Genomic DNA, 18,109 nt, shown 5'->3' on the forward strand with positions numbered 1-18,109 from the left:
TCTCAGAGTGCAAAAACCAACACGGTACAAGGGGGTTTGCAGTGATAATCAAATCAAATGCAGTTTTATTGAAATAACCACAGCAAAAAATGTGATAGAGGGCTTAAGGGAGAGAAAAAGAGAGAGAAAGAGAGAAGAGAGAGGGGATATAGCTACCAATGCAAAGTCCTTTGGTCCAGTTGAGGATCTGCCTGCTACGCTGGGGAGATCTCAAAGGCTCTGGCTAATTCTAGTTTTTATTATTGAAGATTGTGGGGGGGGGGGAAACAAATACAATTGGGAACAGATGTAACAGGTAGTCCATGTTCTCAGTTCTTTTTCTTGCGCACACAGCTGGCTCAAGCACTGGCTGAGATCTTCTCCACATTTACTGGAAGTGATGTGTTTGCATCAATAAACCTGTGGGTAAGCACAAGGATGATGCATTTGCATCCTCTGCAGCCCCAGGTTCCCAGCAGGAATTCAGAGCACCTCGTTTAGAGGCCTCCCTTTTTCTGGGAGCTGGAAAGAGGCTGAAATAAACTGTGCAAAACCCAAATTGCTCCATGTTTACTGCTCCAACTGCAGCTGCACCAAACTGCAAAGGGTCCTTGGCCTCTCTCAAAGCCACCAGCACCTGGACACCAAAAATATCCTGATATTCAGACCCAGGGCATGATTAACAAGTACAATTTATCCCTGGATTTAAAGGAAAGGGCTCAAAACCAGCTGAGAACTGCAGCATTTTGCATTGCTATAAGTGATTATGCAAAATTCAGTTCTTTAGGAGTCAGGTTTGCTCACACCATGCAGGACAGGGTTTTGCTCCACGCCCTCATCCCCCTTCTGGAACAACATCCAAGCTGGCTCAGAATAAAATTTCATAAAAGAAATTTCAATCTTGGCCTAAGACTTGGCACAAGGAGTCCCAGCCCAGAATAGATTTTTACGGGAAGTTAAAAACCTCTGGGGGAAAAAAGCAAAAAAAACAAACCCAAAAGCTTTAAAGTGAAGCATCAAGAGAGCTCAACAAGAGCCATGGCAGCAGTTCAGTGCACAATATATACATTGTGTGCAATGCATATAGAATGCCATAATTACACCCAGATGGGTACAAACATAGATTCACTCTGGCCATGAGTAATACCTCATGATTGCAGAAAAAAGAAGCCAAATGCCTATTTTAAATCAGCAGAGTTTGAGGGGGGAAAATGTGACCTCTCCCTGATGGGGATGTGACAGAAAATGAGAATTTTTTTGTCAGCACCACTGTTGTGTGTGGCACCATGCCCTGGTCCTGCAGCCACCTGCCCACCTCCAGCTGTGCTCCCTTCCCAGTGGTTTTCCTGGCTGGATTATTGAATATGATTTCCTTTAAAAAAGCTCCTGGCTGGCTCTGCACTGCAGCACACTCCAGATATCCATGTCAGTTAAAGGAAGAGATGTTTCCTGCTGCCATACCAATAAAAAGATCCCTTCAGACAGAGGTGCCACCTGTCCTTGTTTAGCACTGGAGCTGCTCAGCCTCGTTCCACCACGTTTTAGAGCATTTTTGCAGTGGGGGAAATGATGCCTTCAGTTTTAGCTTTTCTGTGTTTCAGGTTCTGTGCTGCTTTAGTGAGTGGGGCTGGGCTCACATCAGGGGATGCTGAGCTCTGTGCACAGAGCAGGGAGACAAAACAATTCCTGCTCCAGCTGGGCACCAAGGACAAATGATCCAAATCTCAGCCCAGGAGCACAAACCCCGTGGGCTGGAGAGAGAAAAACAAGCAGGGTGGGACTGGATGGGCTAAAGCTGGAATGGGACAATGAACTGCAAGGTGCAAATGGAGCAGAACTGATCCCAGGGAGAGACCCCGTGCCCGGCCGTGCATTTTGGGGCCATTTTGGTTCATCTTGGGAGCAGCCCTGGCTGGGCTCTTGTGCTGCCCAAGGTGGATCCATGGAGGAGATGCTTTGAATAAATCCCTGCTTTATTCTGTAACTCTGCCCAGCCTCTGTTCCAGCTCAGCCTTCCCAAGGCATCAGTTCCTCCTCTTTTTCCTCTCCCTGGCTGCTGGTGAGGCCTCTCCTTCTGTTCCTCAATATCCAGGTTTCTCCTTGCCTTGCACACTCCATACTGGGAATTTTGAGGCTGGCTGGGACCCCAGCGTTGCATCCACACTTTAAAAAATCCTTCTGCATCCCTGGAGATCCAGAGCAAGGAGCAGTTTACGACTGAACCCTTGACTGAGTTGTTGAATGAACCTGCTGAAGAAAGGGGTGGCATGAAGGAGTTGGGCACAAACAGCAAGAAACTGAGTGCAAAGGGCAGAGCAAAATCCCAAAATCCCAAATCCCAAATGCTGACATCTTCTAGGAGTGAGGGGTGCAGGGGACTCAGGGGAGGGGTGAGGCCACATCTCCTCATAGCCATTCACCAGTGACCCACACAGTGTCACCCAGCAGTGTCACCAAGCAGTGTCACCCACCAGTGACCCACACAATGTCACCCAGCAGTGAGCCACACAATGTGACCCAGCACTGGGCACTCAAACAATGCCAGCTGAGTGAGCTGCAAATATTAAAGCCAGAGGGGCTGAAGGGTGATAGATCTGACCCTAAAGGTGCAGCAGCCAGCCAGGGGGGCTGAGGGTGATGGATCTGACCCTAAACATGGAGCAGCCAGCCAGAGGGGCTGAGGGGGATGGATCTGACCCTAAGGAAGGAGCAGCCAGCCAGGGGGCACAGGGTGATGGATCTGACCCTAAAGGTGGAGCTGCCAGCCAAGGGGGCACAGGGTGATGGACCTGACCCTAAACATGGAGCAGCCAGCCAAGGGGGCTGAGGGGGCTGGATCTGACCCTAAACATGGAGCAGCCAGCCAAGGGGGCTGAGGGGGCTGGATCTGACCCTAAACATGGAGCAGCCAGCCAAGGGGGCACAGGGTGATGGATCTGACCCTAAAGGTGCAGCAGCCAGCCAGGGGGCACAGGGTGATGGATCTGACCCTAAAGGTGGAGCAGCCAGCCAGGGGGGCTGAGGGGGATGGATCTGACCCTAAAGGTGCAGCAGCCAGCCAAGTGGGCTGAGGGTGATGGATCTGACCCCAAAGATGGAGCAGCCAGCCAGGGGGGCTGAGGGTGATGGATCTGACCCTAAACATGGAGCAGCCAGCCAAGGGGGCACAGGGTGATGGATCTGACCCTAAAGGTGGAGCTGCCAGCTGTCCCTGCAGGGCTGAGCAGGCTCAGGGCAGTGCTCAGAGCCTGCAGCTCGGGATGTGACCCCGAGAATGCACAGGCACAAAAGGGCTGGGGCTGAGGGCTGCTCTGAGTGCTCCCAGCTGCCCCAAGGGTGCATTTGGGTTCATTTCTGCAGCAAAGCAAACCCAGAGTGTGTCACACACAGAGAGGGCACAAAGGAGCAGATGAAACACTAAAATACCCAGCAGTGTTTGCAGAATTAAACCCACACCAGCAGCCAAGGAAAAAGCACCACACTCAGCTCTGGCCCAAAGTGGGACAGAGGGATGGGACCTCTCACTTTGTGCAGCAACACAAAGGTGACCACAAAAAGAGATGTGACTGGTAAAATTTCAGGTTTTTTCTAAGAAACAAAACCATCCCCAAGTGCAGGAATGCAAGGCTCAAAGGGAAGGACAGGCAGTTTAAGTTAGGCCATGTAAAAACTCCTTTCCCCCAGCCCCAGATCAATGATTTCAGAACTGTGAGGCTGCCTTACTTCACCTGTGCATTCATTGCATATTTTTCTAAAAATGTAAAATTCCTACCTGGTTTTCCAGCTCTGTCCCTCCTCTTTAGGTTACCACACACAAACATCACCCTCACCCCTCCTGGAAGAGCGTGCTTGACTCATCACTATTGTCCAGCCAGATTTATGGCTCTAAAACCTTCTCATTACTAAGCTGAAAGTCATTTTTATTTACTGGCCTCTGCCTCTTTTATGAGCTGCATGTGCTCCTTGGATCCTTTTATCCTCTCATTTCAGCTCTTCAGCTAAAGAGAGATTTTGCCAGCATCCCACCCTGTGTGTGCTGGGGCAGCACAGTTTGTTCAACTTCTGAGCATTCCAACTTCTCCTGGGTTTTCATCCATCAACTCAGGAAAAAACTGGGAGTTGGGGGCTGCAAGAGGAGGAGGAGGAGACCGAGGAAATTCAGACAAAAGGTAAGATGGGGCTGAACTGCAGGGGCTGTGTTTGGCTTCAAATTCCTGCAGGCTGCAGCTCCCGGGGAACAAAGGAATGCAGGATATCAGCGGCAGCACTCGGCCCCTGAGGAGCAGATGGTGCTGCTGCCATCAGCACCGCTCATTGTTTCTCACCTCCTCCCCAGCATCTGCACCCTCTGTTTGCTTTGGGTCTGCTTCCAGCTCCTGGCCCAGACATCCCCTGGGAGGGTCCCTCATCCCAGCTGGGAGAACTTCCTGCACTTTATTCATCCTCTGCAGCAGAGAACCACGGCCTTTGGGGTCATTATTCCAATATTTTGAATTTCCAGCTTGCTCCTGTACCTTAGGAGCATTAGGGAGTGGTTGAATTCTCTTGTCCGGCAGCTCTGTGGGGACTGACCCCTACCTGAGCTCAAAAATAATGAGAAATTTCTGTGCAGAGGATGGGATCACACTTGAAAATGTCATTGTCTCATTCCTCTCACAGGACAGACCAAGCCAAACTTCTGTACACTTGTTCCAAATTATCCTTCCTTCCCCACAGCTCCCATTGCCATGAAGGAGGGGATGGCTGGGAGCAGAATAATCCAATAAAAACATAAACCAGAAGCAAAGAAACTGAAATAGCCACTGGATCCTTCAGCACAGAAACTGCTGGAGCCTGTCCCATCCCATAAAGTTGGATCACCAAGCTCCTCTGCTTGATTTCTCCATTTGCAAAGTGCATTGATTTGGGAAAAAACAGGGCTTCTGTCTGTCCCTGCACAGGGCTGTGATCCAAAATACCCAACAGCTTCAGAACAAAACCTGTGGTCCCTTCCCACCTTATGACATGCTGGGAAAATCCTGATTTAAGCCCCCAAACCTGGTCTGGTGTTCAAGGATGCAGCAGGAGGCACCACAGGTGTTCTGGACACAGTTTTGCTCCTTTCACACCACCTGTAACAGCTGAAAATCCCACCTGGGCAGCATCTGGGTTTCCCAAACAATTCCTTGTGAAGGGAGATGGAGCAGGGGCAAGCACCCCCTTCCCCAGAGAGATGGGAGAGGAAACAACTCTGGCAAAGCTCCTGCAGGAGGGAAACAGGAGAATTTGGGGGTGCTGGAGCTCACTGCTGCTTGTGGGGTGAATTTCTGGCCCAGGGGTGAGTGTTCAAACACTGACACTGAAGCCTCCAATTGTGTTTTCCTGGACAAAGCCAGCACATGACTGTGCTTGCCTCCCGCGCTCCCTGATCAAACCAAGGCTGGGAACAGCCTGGTGTCTAAAACAAACAACATTTCGGGGCAAACCTCCTGTTTACAGACAGAGGGGAGATTTTTCAGCAGTGAAACCACATAAATTGCTTGTCCATTTTCTCAGTGGCAAATTCATTCATTAGCAACGAAAGAGTGAGTTGGGAGGGGGAATAAATAAATCAGAACTCATAGAAAATTCGAGCTACAGTAGGTGGCAGGGAGTCATAAGGAACAGAGTTATGGCCAGACTCAGATGTAGAAGTTTGAGCTCTTTAGTCAGCTGTGCAATAACCTTTCCCTTTCCCTTTCCCTTTCCCTTTCCCTTTCCTGAAATTTCCTTTCCTTTCCTGAAATTTCCTTTCCTTTCCTTTCCTGAAATTTCCTTTCCTTTCCTGAAATTTCCTTTCCTGAAATTTCCTTTCCTGAAATTTCCTGAAATTTCCTTTCCTTTCCCTTCCTGAAATTTCCTTTCCTGAAATTTCCTTTCCTTTCCTGAAATTTCCTTTCCTGAAATTTCCTTTCCTTTCCTGAAATTTCCTGAAATTTCCTTTCCTGAAATTTCCTTTTCTGAAATTTCCTTTCCTTTCCTGAAATTTCCTTTCCTTTCCTGAAATTTCCTTGAAATTCCCTTCCCTTCCCTTCCCTTCCCTTCCCTTCCCTTCCCTTCCCTTCCCTTCCCTTCCCTTCCCTTCCCTTCCCTTCCCTTCCCTTCCCTTCCCTTCCCTTCCCTTCCCTTCCCTTCCCTTCCCTTCCCTTCCCTTCCCTCTGTTCATGGGCCTTTGGAAAGCGTGATTAGAAGCGATTTGAAGTGGTTGGAAGCAACTTGAAGCAGTTTTAAGCTATTTTAAGCGTTTTGAAGCGACTCGAAGCGATTTCAATCGGTTTGAAGCTGGCGAACCCGCCACGCTCTCCGCGCCCCCTGCCGGCGCCTCAGCAGGCGGGATGTGAGGCCGCGGGACTACAGCTCCCATGCAGCCCCGCGGAAGCGCCGCGCACGCGCAGTGCGGTGCCCCCCCCGTGCGCGCCGGAGGCCGGGGCGGCCGCCCCGGCCCATCATGTAGGTGCAGCCGCGCCGGCCCCGCGCCAGCCGCGCAGGGACCCCCCCCCCGCTCCCCCCGGCCCCGCCCGGCCCGGCCTGGCCTGGCCCGGCCCGGCACGGCGCGGCCCGGCGCGGCCCGAGCTCCGCGCCGCCCAGGCGGGAGCGCGCGCGGCGTTCCGGGGGGGGAGCGCGCGGCTCGCATCTTTTGTGTGTGTGTGGTGTGTGTGAGCGCGCCGGGCGGCTCGCCCCTCGGCGGGGCCGCGCACGGGGGGACGGCTCTTTGTGTGCGCGCGCCCTGCCCCCAGCCCGCCGGGGGACAATGTCTCAGCCCCGAGGTGAGAGAGCGCGCGTGCACGTGCAGCCGCGGGTGGGTGCGCGCGCGCGTGCAACGGCCGCGCGTGCATGCATGCATGCACGTGCACGCTCGTGCACGCGTGCACTCGCTCGTGCAACTTGCGGTGGCGGCGGGGTGGGGGGGGGGCTGAGCTGGTGCGCGCGCGCGTTCGCTTGTGCAACTTGCGGGTGCACGCGCGCAACCGCGCGTGCAAGCGCGCGTGCAGCTGCGTGTGCATGTGCAAGTGCGTGTGCATGTACGGGTGCGGGTACATGTGCATGCATGGGTGCGGGTGCATGTGCATGCATGGGTGCGGGTGCCCGCGAGTTTGCACGCCCGCCTTGCCCGGGGGTCACCGCTCCCGGTGCAGCTCCCTTTGCACCCCCATGCAGCCCCTTTGAACCCCCGGTGCAGCCCCCGTGCACCGCCTTTGCACCCCCGGTGCAGCTCCCGGTGCAGCCCCCGTGCAGCGCCTTTGCACCCCCGGTGCAGCCCCCGGTGCAGCCCCCGGTGCCCCTCGGCCGCCTTTGGCACGGCCCGGAACGAGCCGGGGGTGTTGCAGCAGCAGCAGCTGCAGCCGGGGCTCGGCGCGGGGTTAAAGCAAACTTTTAAACAAGTCCGCGAGGGAGATGAAAGGTGAAACTGGAGTGGAGTTACCGGGAATTAAATATATACCTATGTTTCCATGGGAAAGTATTGTTCTCGTGCCAGCGCTGAGATCATTTTCCACCCTTTTCTCTCCCCCCTTCTCTCTCTTTTAATATTTGGTAACTTTTGGTCACACCAGCACGCCCCGAGCGTGTAAAAAAGGCAGGAATGGAGCGTTTGGGAGTGCAGGAATTGGGTGTTCGGGAGCTGCAGAAAGGCAGGAATGGAGCAGTTTGGAGCTGCAAGAACGGGAGCATTTTGGAGCTGCAGGAATTGTTTAGGAGCTGCAGAAGGGAAGAAGTTGAGAACTTAGGGGTTGCAAAAGAGCAGGAATTGTACATTTTGGAGCTGCAGGAATTGAGCATTTTGGAACTGCAGAAGTTGAGCACTTACGGGTTGCAAAAGGGCAGGAATTGTGCGTTTTGGAGCTGCAGAAGTTGAGAATTTCAGAGTTGCAAAAGGACAGGAATTACAAATTTTGGAGCTGCAAAAGTTGAGAATTTCAGAGTTGCAAAAGGACAGGAATTACAAATTTTGGAGCTGCCAGAATTACACATTTTTCAGCTGCAGGAACTGAGCATTTTAGAACTGCAGTTGAGAATTTAGGAGTTGCAAAAGGGTAGGAATTGGGCATTTGAGAGCTGCAGGAACTGAGCATTTTGGAGCTGCAGAAGTTGAGATTTTAGGCATTGCAAAAGGGCAGGAATTATGCATTTTGGAGCTGCAGAAGTTGAGCATTTTGGAGCTGCAAAGTTGAGAGTTTAGGAGTTGCCAAAGGGCAGGAATTATGGATTTTGGAGCTGCAGGAATTGATGATTTTAGAGCTGCAGAAGTTGAGCATTTAGGAGTTGCAAAAGGGCAAAGCTGAGCATTGAGGAGCTGCAAAAGGGCAGGAGTTGGGGCCTGAGGAGCAGCAGGAGGGGCTTTGGGAAGGGGACGGCAGTGATTTATTTCTGCCAGGATGGTGGTGGTGGTGGCAAAGAGAGAGCTGGCTCTTTGCTCTTTGCTTTTTAACTCTCTGCTCATTCCAGCCTGCCTCTGCCTTGTGCCCTTGCAAGGGCGGGGGGGGGCAGGCTGGGAGGGGGTGGAGAATTTAATATTGCAAAAATGCTGCGGGAATGCAACAGGGACGGAGCTTTAAGGAGGAGTAGCTGTGGCCATTCATTGTGAAAATCCCTGCCCGTGACACAGACGCAGCTTTTTGGGAGTGCTTGGGGTGGATGTTGCAGCTTGGCTCTCACTGCATCCTGCAGCCCTTGCACATATTTGGGATTTTGGGGGTGAGAGGCAGCGTGTGGCCTGGCAGGAGCAGGTCCCAAAGTGGGTTTGGAGCTTGTGTTTGTTTATTTATTTATTTATTTATTCATTTATTCAAACTAAGCCTTCCACAGTAATCCTCGCAAAGGAGGACATTGGGAATGAGGTGCCTGCACAGCTCTTGCCGCACAGCTTTCCTTTGTAAAAAGAAAAAATGTAAAGTTGTTGTATAATTTATTCCTAATTTGGGTTTGCTGCAGTCATCTTTTCCAGCTGAGCAGGGGAATTGTAAAAGTTTCCGATGCAAAGAGCCAAGGGAGTTTGATAGTGCAGGATTGAACCAGGGGGTACCCAGAGCCCTCTGCCACTGCCAGGGGGGGACAGGGGGTCCCCAAAACGCCTGGGGGTGACAAAGGCTGAGCGTGCAGAGCGGTGACACACAGGGAGCTGTGCTGGTGGCCCTGCAGAGTGCTGAGTGTCCCCCAGCAGGGCCTTGTACCAGGAAAAGGGAGGATGGAAGTAGCCAACCCACAAAACATGATCTCAATGAATGGCATCATTCTTGACTCCCTTTGCCGCCCTCCTCGCTGCCTGCAGCACCAGAGCCTGCATTCCTGGCACAGATGACTTTTCCAAGCTCAGCTGTTCGGGCCCAGCTTTTGCTCAGGAAGGGGTTTCAGCTCTGGGCTCTGCAGCAGAGGTGTCGTTCTTTGGGATAAGCTGAGTGTTTGGGATCAGCTTTCATCGTGTTGCACGGGAGGTTCCTCAGCAGCTCCGTGGAAAGCACAGCCCAGAGCCTCAGCCAGCGGCTGAGCCCTCTCCCTGCTTTGAATCCTTTCCAGGGTTGTTCTGAGAATTTGCCAGAGATTAATTTTTTTTGGTGCAGCGTGGCAGGGGGAACATGTGAGCAGCAGAGTTGTTCTGAGTCCCTGCAAGGAATCCCACCTGGTTCAGGGAGACCCTACCTGTGCTGTGCAAAAAAAAATGGGGAGGAATCTATTTCCTGCACAGTGTAAAGGTTAAAACTCACCCCTGGAATTCAGAAAAACCACTTTTCTTCTGGCCCTTTCTGCAGCAGGAATGAGCAGCATTGTGCTGGTGGCTCCACCTTACCTGCCCCTGAGAGTCCACCCAAATACAAAACTCACCTGGAGTCAAAGACACCCTGCATTTCACCCTGTGCTTGTTCATTCCCTCTTTCAAGCTGCAGACTGGTGTTATTTGTTGGATGTAGCAACCCACAGCAAAAATCAGCTTTTCCTGAGCACAGCAGGTTCCTTTAGCTTCTTCCTCACCTTCAGAGATGGAGCTGCTCTGGCCAGGAGGGCCTTGGTGTTGATGGGAGCTCAGGAGTTGAATCCTTGCCCAAATCCAGCCCATTTGGCTGTCATGACTAATAGGATATTATTTTGGAAGAGGAGGGGGGAAAAAAAATAAAAGAGGAAGTCCATATTAATTTCAAGCCAAGCACAGTTTGAGGCTGTAAATCTGGGCTCTGGTGACAACAGATATATTCAGGAGTCTCCCAAATTCCTTGCAACAGGGGGAATTATTCCCTGGCAAAGCCCACATGGGAGCAAACACCTGCAAATATGCAAATTTCTGCATTGCAATGAGAAAAGGGAAGGGGGAGCAGCGCCCAGGAGAGCACTGATTCATAAACACACTGAAACGATGTTTGAACTAAGAGTTGCTGCCTGTTGATCTCACACCTGAAGCTCAGGTTCTTGTTTCAAACGCGATTTTCAGTGCTCCAGCTGCAGAGGGAAGCTGAGATTGTGAGCAGCACATCCCACGTGATGCTGGCTGAGCATGCACCCCATGGACTTTGACCAAAGGCCCTGCACCTAGTCCAAATACCAGAGTTTTATGTGAAACACTCATGTTTTCCCCAGCCAGCAGTCTCAGTGGAGCAGCTGTAAAGCTGAACTATTCCTTGTTGTTGGGTTTTTTTTTGCAGCCCTAGGTAGGTGGCAGGTTGTTGCTGGTGGAGGATTAACCTGCAAGCAGCTCCTGTGGGTTGTGCAATGTGAATTTTGCCTCATCAGCACCAGCTCAGCTTCTCCCCACTCACACACTGCCATGACACAGGCACTTGGCACGGTCAGCCAGGTGCAAGCCTAGCAAAGCCTGGACTAGCAGCAGATTTCAGCTGCAGTTGATGATTTATTCTTAATTAATTTTTTTTTTTAAGGGTGCCCTGTTGAATTAGTTTAAGTGCTGGAGGTGCCTGTGTGCCTGCTTTGGGTTAAGAGAGGGGACAAATATTTATAAAGAGGTTTAAAAACCTCCTGCAATGCCAGGCTGGAGGAATTACCCAGCTTGGGAAGAGGAAAATGTGGTTGGGGCAGAAAAGTGGCTGGAGATGAAGCAGAGCTGTGCCCAGGTGAGGGCTGAGACACCTGGGTGAGCCCCTGCTCTGCCCTCAGGAGGGGTTTGTCCTGTCCCCATGTCCCACATGTCCCAGCATGTCCCAACACCACTGCTCAGGCCAGCTGCTGCCACCCAGAACATATTTAATATTTAAAAGCCCCAACCAGGAGCAATTCTAGCAATAAAAGTGCTAAGCTGCAGGAAGAAGGAGAGCTGAGTGTTCCTGCCAGGCTCCTCAATGCTCCTTTTTGTTGTGGTGTTTTAGTCCCCAAAACCTGGGGGCTTCCTTAGGGCTCCATTCCCTCCCCTGCCACATCCACAGGCCGCTGAGGTGAAGCAAATGATGCTCCCTGAAAACCACAGGAGTGGTTGGAGAGATGAGACACTTCACACGGAACATGGTTACAGCAGGTTTGAGATTTTGTGTTGAAAATACACCAAGTGATTAAAAAGTTGCCTTTTCCCCCCAAACAGTGCCTGTGTCTGTTGTCACTTGGGCTTTTTTCTCTTGCTGAAAACAACTGTGACAGCACCTCTCCAAAAAGGATTGAAAACCAACACACCTGAAAAACGCTGGAAAAAGAAGAATAGTGTGGGAGTTGTGTTAGCACAGGAGTGGGGATGCTTCACAGCCCTCTGCAAATGCCCTTGGAGGCCCAGAGCTCCTCAGCCTGGTGCTTGTGCTGGTTCCCAGCCCTGCCCCAAGGGCTTCACCCCATGAACTCGCATTCCAGCTCCAGAGGCAAAGCTCTGCCCTTGCCAGGGCAGGGCACAGCTGTGATGGCAGCATTGGCACAGCAATTCTGGGCAGGAATTACTCACCAGGGCTCCCTTCCTGCTGTCTCTCATTTTGGGGACCATTTTGGGTGCATTTACAAGCTGGCAGCATCATTGGATGAAATGTTGAGTCAGCCCCCAGTGGCCAGGAGTGTTCTTTTGGTTGGAGACGTGGACAGAGCTGTAATTAAAAATAATAAAAATCTGTTTCATTACCTGTGCAGTTCCTTAGCTCCCTTCCTTAGGGCCTGGCTGGGAATAGTTTCAGGGATTGGCATTATCAGTGGGAGCAGGGAAGCAGATCCAGAGGCTGGAGCTGTGCCACCTCACGTATTATTATGGTCTGTGGTGGCCGAGTGGTGAAGGCCATTGGGTGCAATTTCCATAGCTGCTCATTGCGCAAAAACTGGGAGTTTTTTGGGTTTTTTTGGTTTTTTTTCCTTTGCTTTGTCTTCCAAATTCACAATATTCTGCACTTGACAGGTGTGAATGGAGAACTGACTGCTGCTCAGTGGCCTTGGCTCAGTGAAAAGCAGTTTGGAGAGGGGAAGTCTGAGCCTGGTGCTTGTAGGGCTTTCTCCAGCCTCAAAGCCAGAATTAAACTCATCCTTCCAACCTCCCCATCCTTTTAAAATGGGGATTCCAAACTCAGAGGGTTCATCCCACCAGGATATGGGGTGCTGGAGCATTTCTGAGTCACCTTTCCTTTGGCCATGGTGCACAGAGATGCTGCACATCCTCTGTGGGAGCTGCAGGAATCCTCTGGAGCTGTGAAAAATCCCTCTGGATCTGCATCCCAGCCTCCAGCAGGAGCCTGGATTTGGAGGGGCAGGGTCAGAGATGGCATCAGGAGAGGCTCAGCTGCTCTGGCTGCATCCTGCAGTTGCTGTTGGAGCAGAGCCTGTGGCTTTTTGGCCTGCAAAATCCAAGTCCTGTGAAGCCCAATGCAAACAACCTCTGCAGCTGGGGTAGGGTTTCACATTTGTGAGAGAAAAAGCATTTTTTTTCCCCTACTCTAGCAGGAAAACTGCACAGAGCTGAGCTGATCCAGTTTCTTGCTGGTGCTGTTTTGTTAGCCTACTTAGCAATTTTATCATCAAGGCTGGGTTTTCTTAGCTTGCACCCAGGCAGATCAAAAATCGTGAGAACTGGAGCCACTTTTACTGCATTCAGATAAAAAAAAAGTAAAAAAGAAAGAAAAAACCCAGCAGAAGTTGCAGATGAGATGCCAAAGATAAGGCAGCAATAGAAAATCAGTGCAGGAGTCAACACTTGAGTGTGTCTGCAAGAAGAGGCCTTTAATGAAGGCTGAATCAGCACGGACTTGGGAGCTGCTTTTGAAGGAGAATCATTTTTTCTAAACAAAAATATGTAATTGCACTCAATGAAAAATGCTTATCAGTGCCAAATGGCCCCAGAGCATGGTGTGTGTGGCTGCTGTGTGCACATCCCAGGCCTGGTGATGGTTTTTGTGCCTGTGCTGCTCCTGCCCTGGGGGCTGATCCCTCACTGCCTCACTCCTGGCTGCTCACAGGGATTATTCCACACTCAAGCAACAAGTTATAAAAATTACAGCTCCTCTCTGTGGTATCATTCCTCTTATGAATGTTTATTGCTTCTGCAGTAGTTCAAGGTCAGATATAGAAAATGACTCAAAAGTCTTTTGTTGTTGTGAGAGCTCTGAAGTGATGGAAGGCCCAATCCAGCAAACACAAACCTTCCCAGAGAGCCAAAAGGGAAGGGAGAAAGAATATTTTATAAAGGCAAAGCCAGCATTGATTCCTGACTTTTTAAAGTAGGTTTGGATTAGATATTAAAAGAAAATTACTTCCTGTGAGGGTGGTGAGGCATAAGGATCTATAGGTGTGATGGTTGCCTTGGCATATTCCAGAGACACTAAGAAACTTAGATTTTAACTCTATTCACTATTTTATGCTTTATTTCAGCCAAGAACCCCTTGTCTCAGCCTAGTTCTCCTGGTAGGTTGTTAAAGCATTGTGGTTTTCATCTCTCAGGAGTTAAAAAGCAGAAAGCACAGGATGCCCAGAGAGGCTGTGGCTGCCTGGAAGTGTCCGAGATACCCCTGGAAGTGTCCAAGGCCCGGTTGGACAGGATTTCGAGCAATTTGGGACAGTGGAAGGTGTGAGATGAACTTCAAGGCCCCTTCCCATTCCATGACTGGGTGATTTTTCCCTGGATTTGCTCTGCTTTGTCTGCTCTCACATCTTTGGTGTGCAGCATTTCCAGGCAGGGCCTGCTGCAGTCACTGCTTCGAATCCCTGCAGGTATGAGGGGAACAGTCCCTGCTACAATCCCTGCCAAAATCAGGGCACACGAGCTCAGAAGGTGTTTTTGGCAGCCTAGAGAGGCTGTGGCTGCCTGGAAGTGTCCAAGACACCTCTGGAAGTGTCCAAGGCCAGGTTGGATGGGGCTTGGAGCAACCTGGGACAATGGAAAGTATGAGATGAACTTTAAGGCCTCTTCCCATTCCACGATGGAGTGATTTTTCTGTGGATTTGCTGTGCTCTCACATCTTTGAGCAGGATTTGCTCTGCTCTCACACCTTTGGTGTGCAGTACCCCAGGCAGAGCCCGCTGCAGTCACTGCCTCAGTCCCTGCAGGTAGGGGAACAGTCCCTGCCACAATCTCTGCCACAATCCCTGCCAAAATCAGGGCACACGAGCTCAGAAGGTCGTTTTGGCAGCAGCTCTGCCCTCAGGGTTGGTTTGTGCAGCACCAGGCACAGCCCTGGGCACAGCTCCTGCTTTCAGGGCACCTCTCCAGCACTGGAGTCACGGCCACACTTCCCAGCTTGGATTTCAGCACTGCCCCTTTTTCCTAGGGCTGCTTTAATTGTCTGCAATTAGGGTCTGCAGCGCTGCAAAAAGTGTGAAGGAATAAAAGCCAGTGTGGCTTTGTGAGGGCTGGGATTGAGTTCTCCTCTCAAGCAGCTGATGCTGTGACCTTTTAGAAAGGAGCTGTCGGCCTGTGGGGTTTGTGCATGTGGCTGCCCAGGGTTAAAGCACAAATATGGGATATTTATTTAGTTTTATCCCAAGGAGAGGAGCACCTGTAGGAGCTGAGAGCAGCTCAAGGAAGAGACAGGGACTTTACATGCTGTCATTAAAATGCCAAAACCCCAAAAGTAGATTTGTTCGATCACTTGACCAAAAGGCCTGGAGCAGAAGTCACAGCCCTGAGGGTGCAGGGCTCACCCCAAACCCTGCAGAAGAAGGTGCAGACACAGCTCTGACCATCATTTCCTCACAGTTTTGTAGCAGCAACAGGACAGGGAAGCTGCTGCAGCTGAATCTGAGCGGCTCTGAGGTTTGGGATGGGGAGATGAGGATAAATCCTGCACTCAGTCCCAGGTTTGCTTCTCTGAAGAGAGAGATGCTGCTGGTTAATGCACAAGTTCCCTCCCAAGCAGACCTTGGTACTTAACTGTGTTAATTAAATGCTTTCAAAAACCACAAGATTGACCTTCACTGCTTGCCCACAGATTTTTCTCTCATTTAACAAGCAGAGGGCTGTCAGAGTAGCCTATTAAAGGAGAAGAAAGGCAGTGCTCTAATACTGTTGGGTTTTGACCTGTTCCAAAGTGTTTTTCTGCTTTTTAACTCCTAAGAGATGGAAACCACAATCCCTTAACAACCTACCAGGAGAAACTAGGCTGAGACAAGGCTGAAATAAGGCATAAAATACGGAACAGAGTTAAAATTTAAGTTTTTTAGATTTTATTCCATATCTATGGAAGAATGCAAGACAACCATCATATCTACAGGTCCTTGTGCAGCAGGTGAGCTCTGCTCTGTGATATGGAATTGTCCTTTGGGAGAGACCTTCTAGAAAAAAAAAAGTGAAATAAGACAGACACTGACTTCCTTACCTTTGCCAAGGACACCAGCAATTTTCTCATTGCTAATAAAACTCTGGAACATATCTACAGAAAGCTTTGGATCCCTGCCAAGCAATCAGTTTTATAAATGAAGCAAAAGAGCAGATTGTGCATTGCAGGGAAGGACATCCCGCATCCCAAAGCAGCCCCCGACTGGAGGGAGAGCCCAAAATAGCCCCTGGCAGCTGGGGAGGGTGACACAGATGCTGCATTCAGAGATGGTGAGAAACAAGTTGATTTCTGGAGGCAACAAATGAGAAAATCCTTCACTGAAAGGGTGATTGGGCACCGGGATCACCTGCCAGGAGGCGCTGGGGTCACTGTCCTGTCACATGTCACTCAGGAGGCGGTGGGGTCACTGTCCTGTCACATGTCACTCAGGGCCGTGCTTTAGCTGGTGAGGAGGTGTTGGGCCATGGGTTGGGCTTGATGAGCTCAAAGGTCTTTCCCAGTGATTCTGTGGAGTGAGAGCAGGCTGAATTCTCATTGTTTGGCAGAGAGGAGGAGCCCAGGGCTCGCACCCCGGCATGTCCCCATGGGGTGACAGCAGGGCAGTGTGCCCTGGCAATGTCCCCTTGCTCGGAGCCACCTGAGCTGGGCAGCACCGCAGGCTCCCTCAGCTCCATTCGTGCCACCAGGCCATTTATTGGGACAAGAATAGGAAATGCTGAAGGTGCCTTTGTGCAGTGAACAAATGGGTTGGTGAAAGGATTTTGGGAAGCTTTGAGGTCACTTAGTGCATGTTTTTATTTTTGTCTGCATGTGTAAAAGGTTGATGTGAAATGCTGTCCAGGATACAATGTGAGGCTCACGTCAGGAGAGACAAATAAGCCTCTGGCCAAGGCAAGTTTAGCTTGAAGTGCAGAACACTATGACAAAAAATATATCTTAGAAGTGGAGTTTTAATTCTTCAGCAGGATCTAAAATTCCAGAAAATAAATGTCTTCTACACAGACATTTAAAATCAAGTAAATTCAGAAGAGACCTACAAGAAGCCAGCCATTCCTTTTTTTTTTTTAATTTAGAGCCAGCCATTCCTTTTATTTTTTTTCCTTTAGAGCCAGCCATGCCATTTTTTTTCTTTCCTTTCTTTTTTTTTCCTTCCCCTCAAAAACATTTGGTGCTTCCCCCGCAAGAAATCAGGAGCTTTCTGTCTGATAAGGGGCTGGAACAGCTTCCTGCAGTAGGAGAGAATTTCTCCTCTGGCTCTTCCTGCACAGAGGCAGAACAATGCCAGCACTTCCAGCCTCTCTGTACCTCGGATAATCTCATTTAGGGTCCATCCTGTGCAAGCATCTCCTGCCAACGGGGGCTGCTTTTCCAGCTGTTTGCTTTAAAATGGTTTTTTAAAAGGGTTTTTTTACAAAGGCATTGCCACAGCAGAAAGGCAGGAGGAATCCTGAGGTTCACTCAGGGCTGATGCAGAGCAGGGCCTTGTTTGGAGCAGTAGGGGCTGAAGAATTTTTTTCTTTTCTCTTAATGAAGAGGCTAAATAGGATTTTTTTTCATCCTGAAAGTGGGATTTTTTAAATAGGATTTTTACATTTTTTTAAAATTTAATTTTAATTTTTTAATTTAATTTTAATTTTTAATTTTTTTTTTAATTTTTAGGGTTTTTTTTTAATAGGACTTTTTCACTTCATCCTGAAAGTGCACGTGGTAAACTCAAAACATCTGAGTCCTTTTGCATGGGACTGAATGTGCTTGGTTGGAGCAGTAGGGGCTGAAGAATTTTTTTCTTTTGCCTTAATGGAGAGGCTAAATAGGATTTTTTTTTTAATCCTGAAAGTGGGATTTTTTTAAATAGGATTTTAAAAATTTTAAATTTAATTTTTATTTTATTTTTAATTTTAATTTTAATTTTTTTAAATTTAATTTTTAATTTTTTTTATTTAATGTTTTTTTAATAGGATTTTTTCTACTTCATTCTGAAAGTTCATGTGGTAAACTCAGAACATCTGAGTCCTTCTGCAGGACTCAGTGGGACTGAATGTGCTTGGTTGGGGTTGAGCACACCCATAAAAGAATTTACAAGTTTAGGATGTATTTTGTCCTGCTGCTAAGTGGGATGGACATTATGGATCTGTGTTTATGATTTATTTTATCCTGCTTCTCTTGGTTCCTTTTTCCTCCTTGTTTTTGCTTTCCTTTTTCCCCAATTCTGCTCACCTGCCCATGGGAAGCATCTCCTTTTTGGGAGTGTGTAAGTGAAGCTCCAGCCTCAAACCTCACATGGGGAGTTCTGTGGAGGCTTTGGCAGGAAGGCTCCTAAAGGGAGGTTTGCATTTTCAGCTTCTGCTTTAGAGATGTGACCTGATGGGCTTTGATCCATGTGGACATATGAAGAGAGAGAAAAAAAAAAATCTGCCCACTTGTGTCACTTTATTGGGAGG

General features: G+C 49.7%; 1 protein-coding gene across 1 annotated transcript in view; it reads left to right on the plus strand.

The window, feature by feature from the left end:
* Positions 1-6,395: 6,395 nt before the first annotated feature.
* Positions 6,396-18,109, plus strand: part of MAP2K6 (mitogen-activated protein kinase kinase 6) — a 51,069-nt gene continuing 39,355 nt past the window's right edge. Inside the window, exon 1 of the mRNA XM_074555017.1 lies at positions 6,396-6,764. Within this exon, the coding sequence (XP_074411118.1) occupies positions 6,749-6,764 (16 nt within the window). The 5' untranslated portion in view covers positions 6,396-6,748. The remainder of the gene's footprint in view (positions 6,765-18,109) is intronic.

The sequence above is a fragment of the Zonotrichia albicollis genome, chromosome 19 (genome assembly GCF_047830755.1).
Source record: "Zonotrichia albicollis isolate bZonAlb1 chromosome 19, bZonAlb1.hap1, whole genome shotgun sequence".
Classification (NCBI taxonomy): Eukaryota; Metazoa; Chordata; class Aves; order Passeriformes; family Passerellidae; genus Zonotrichia; species Zonotrichia albicollis.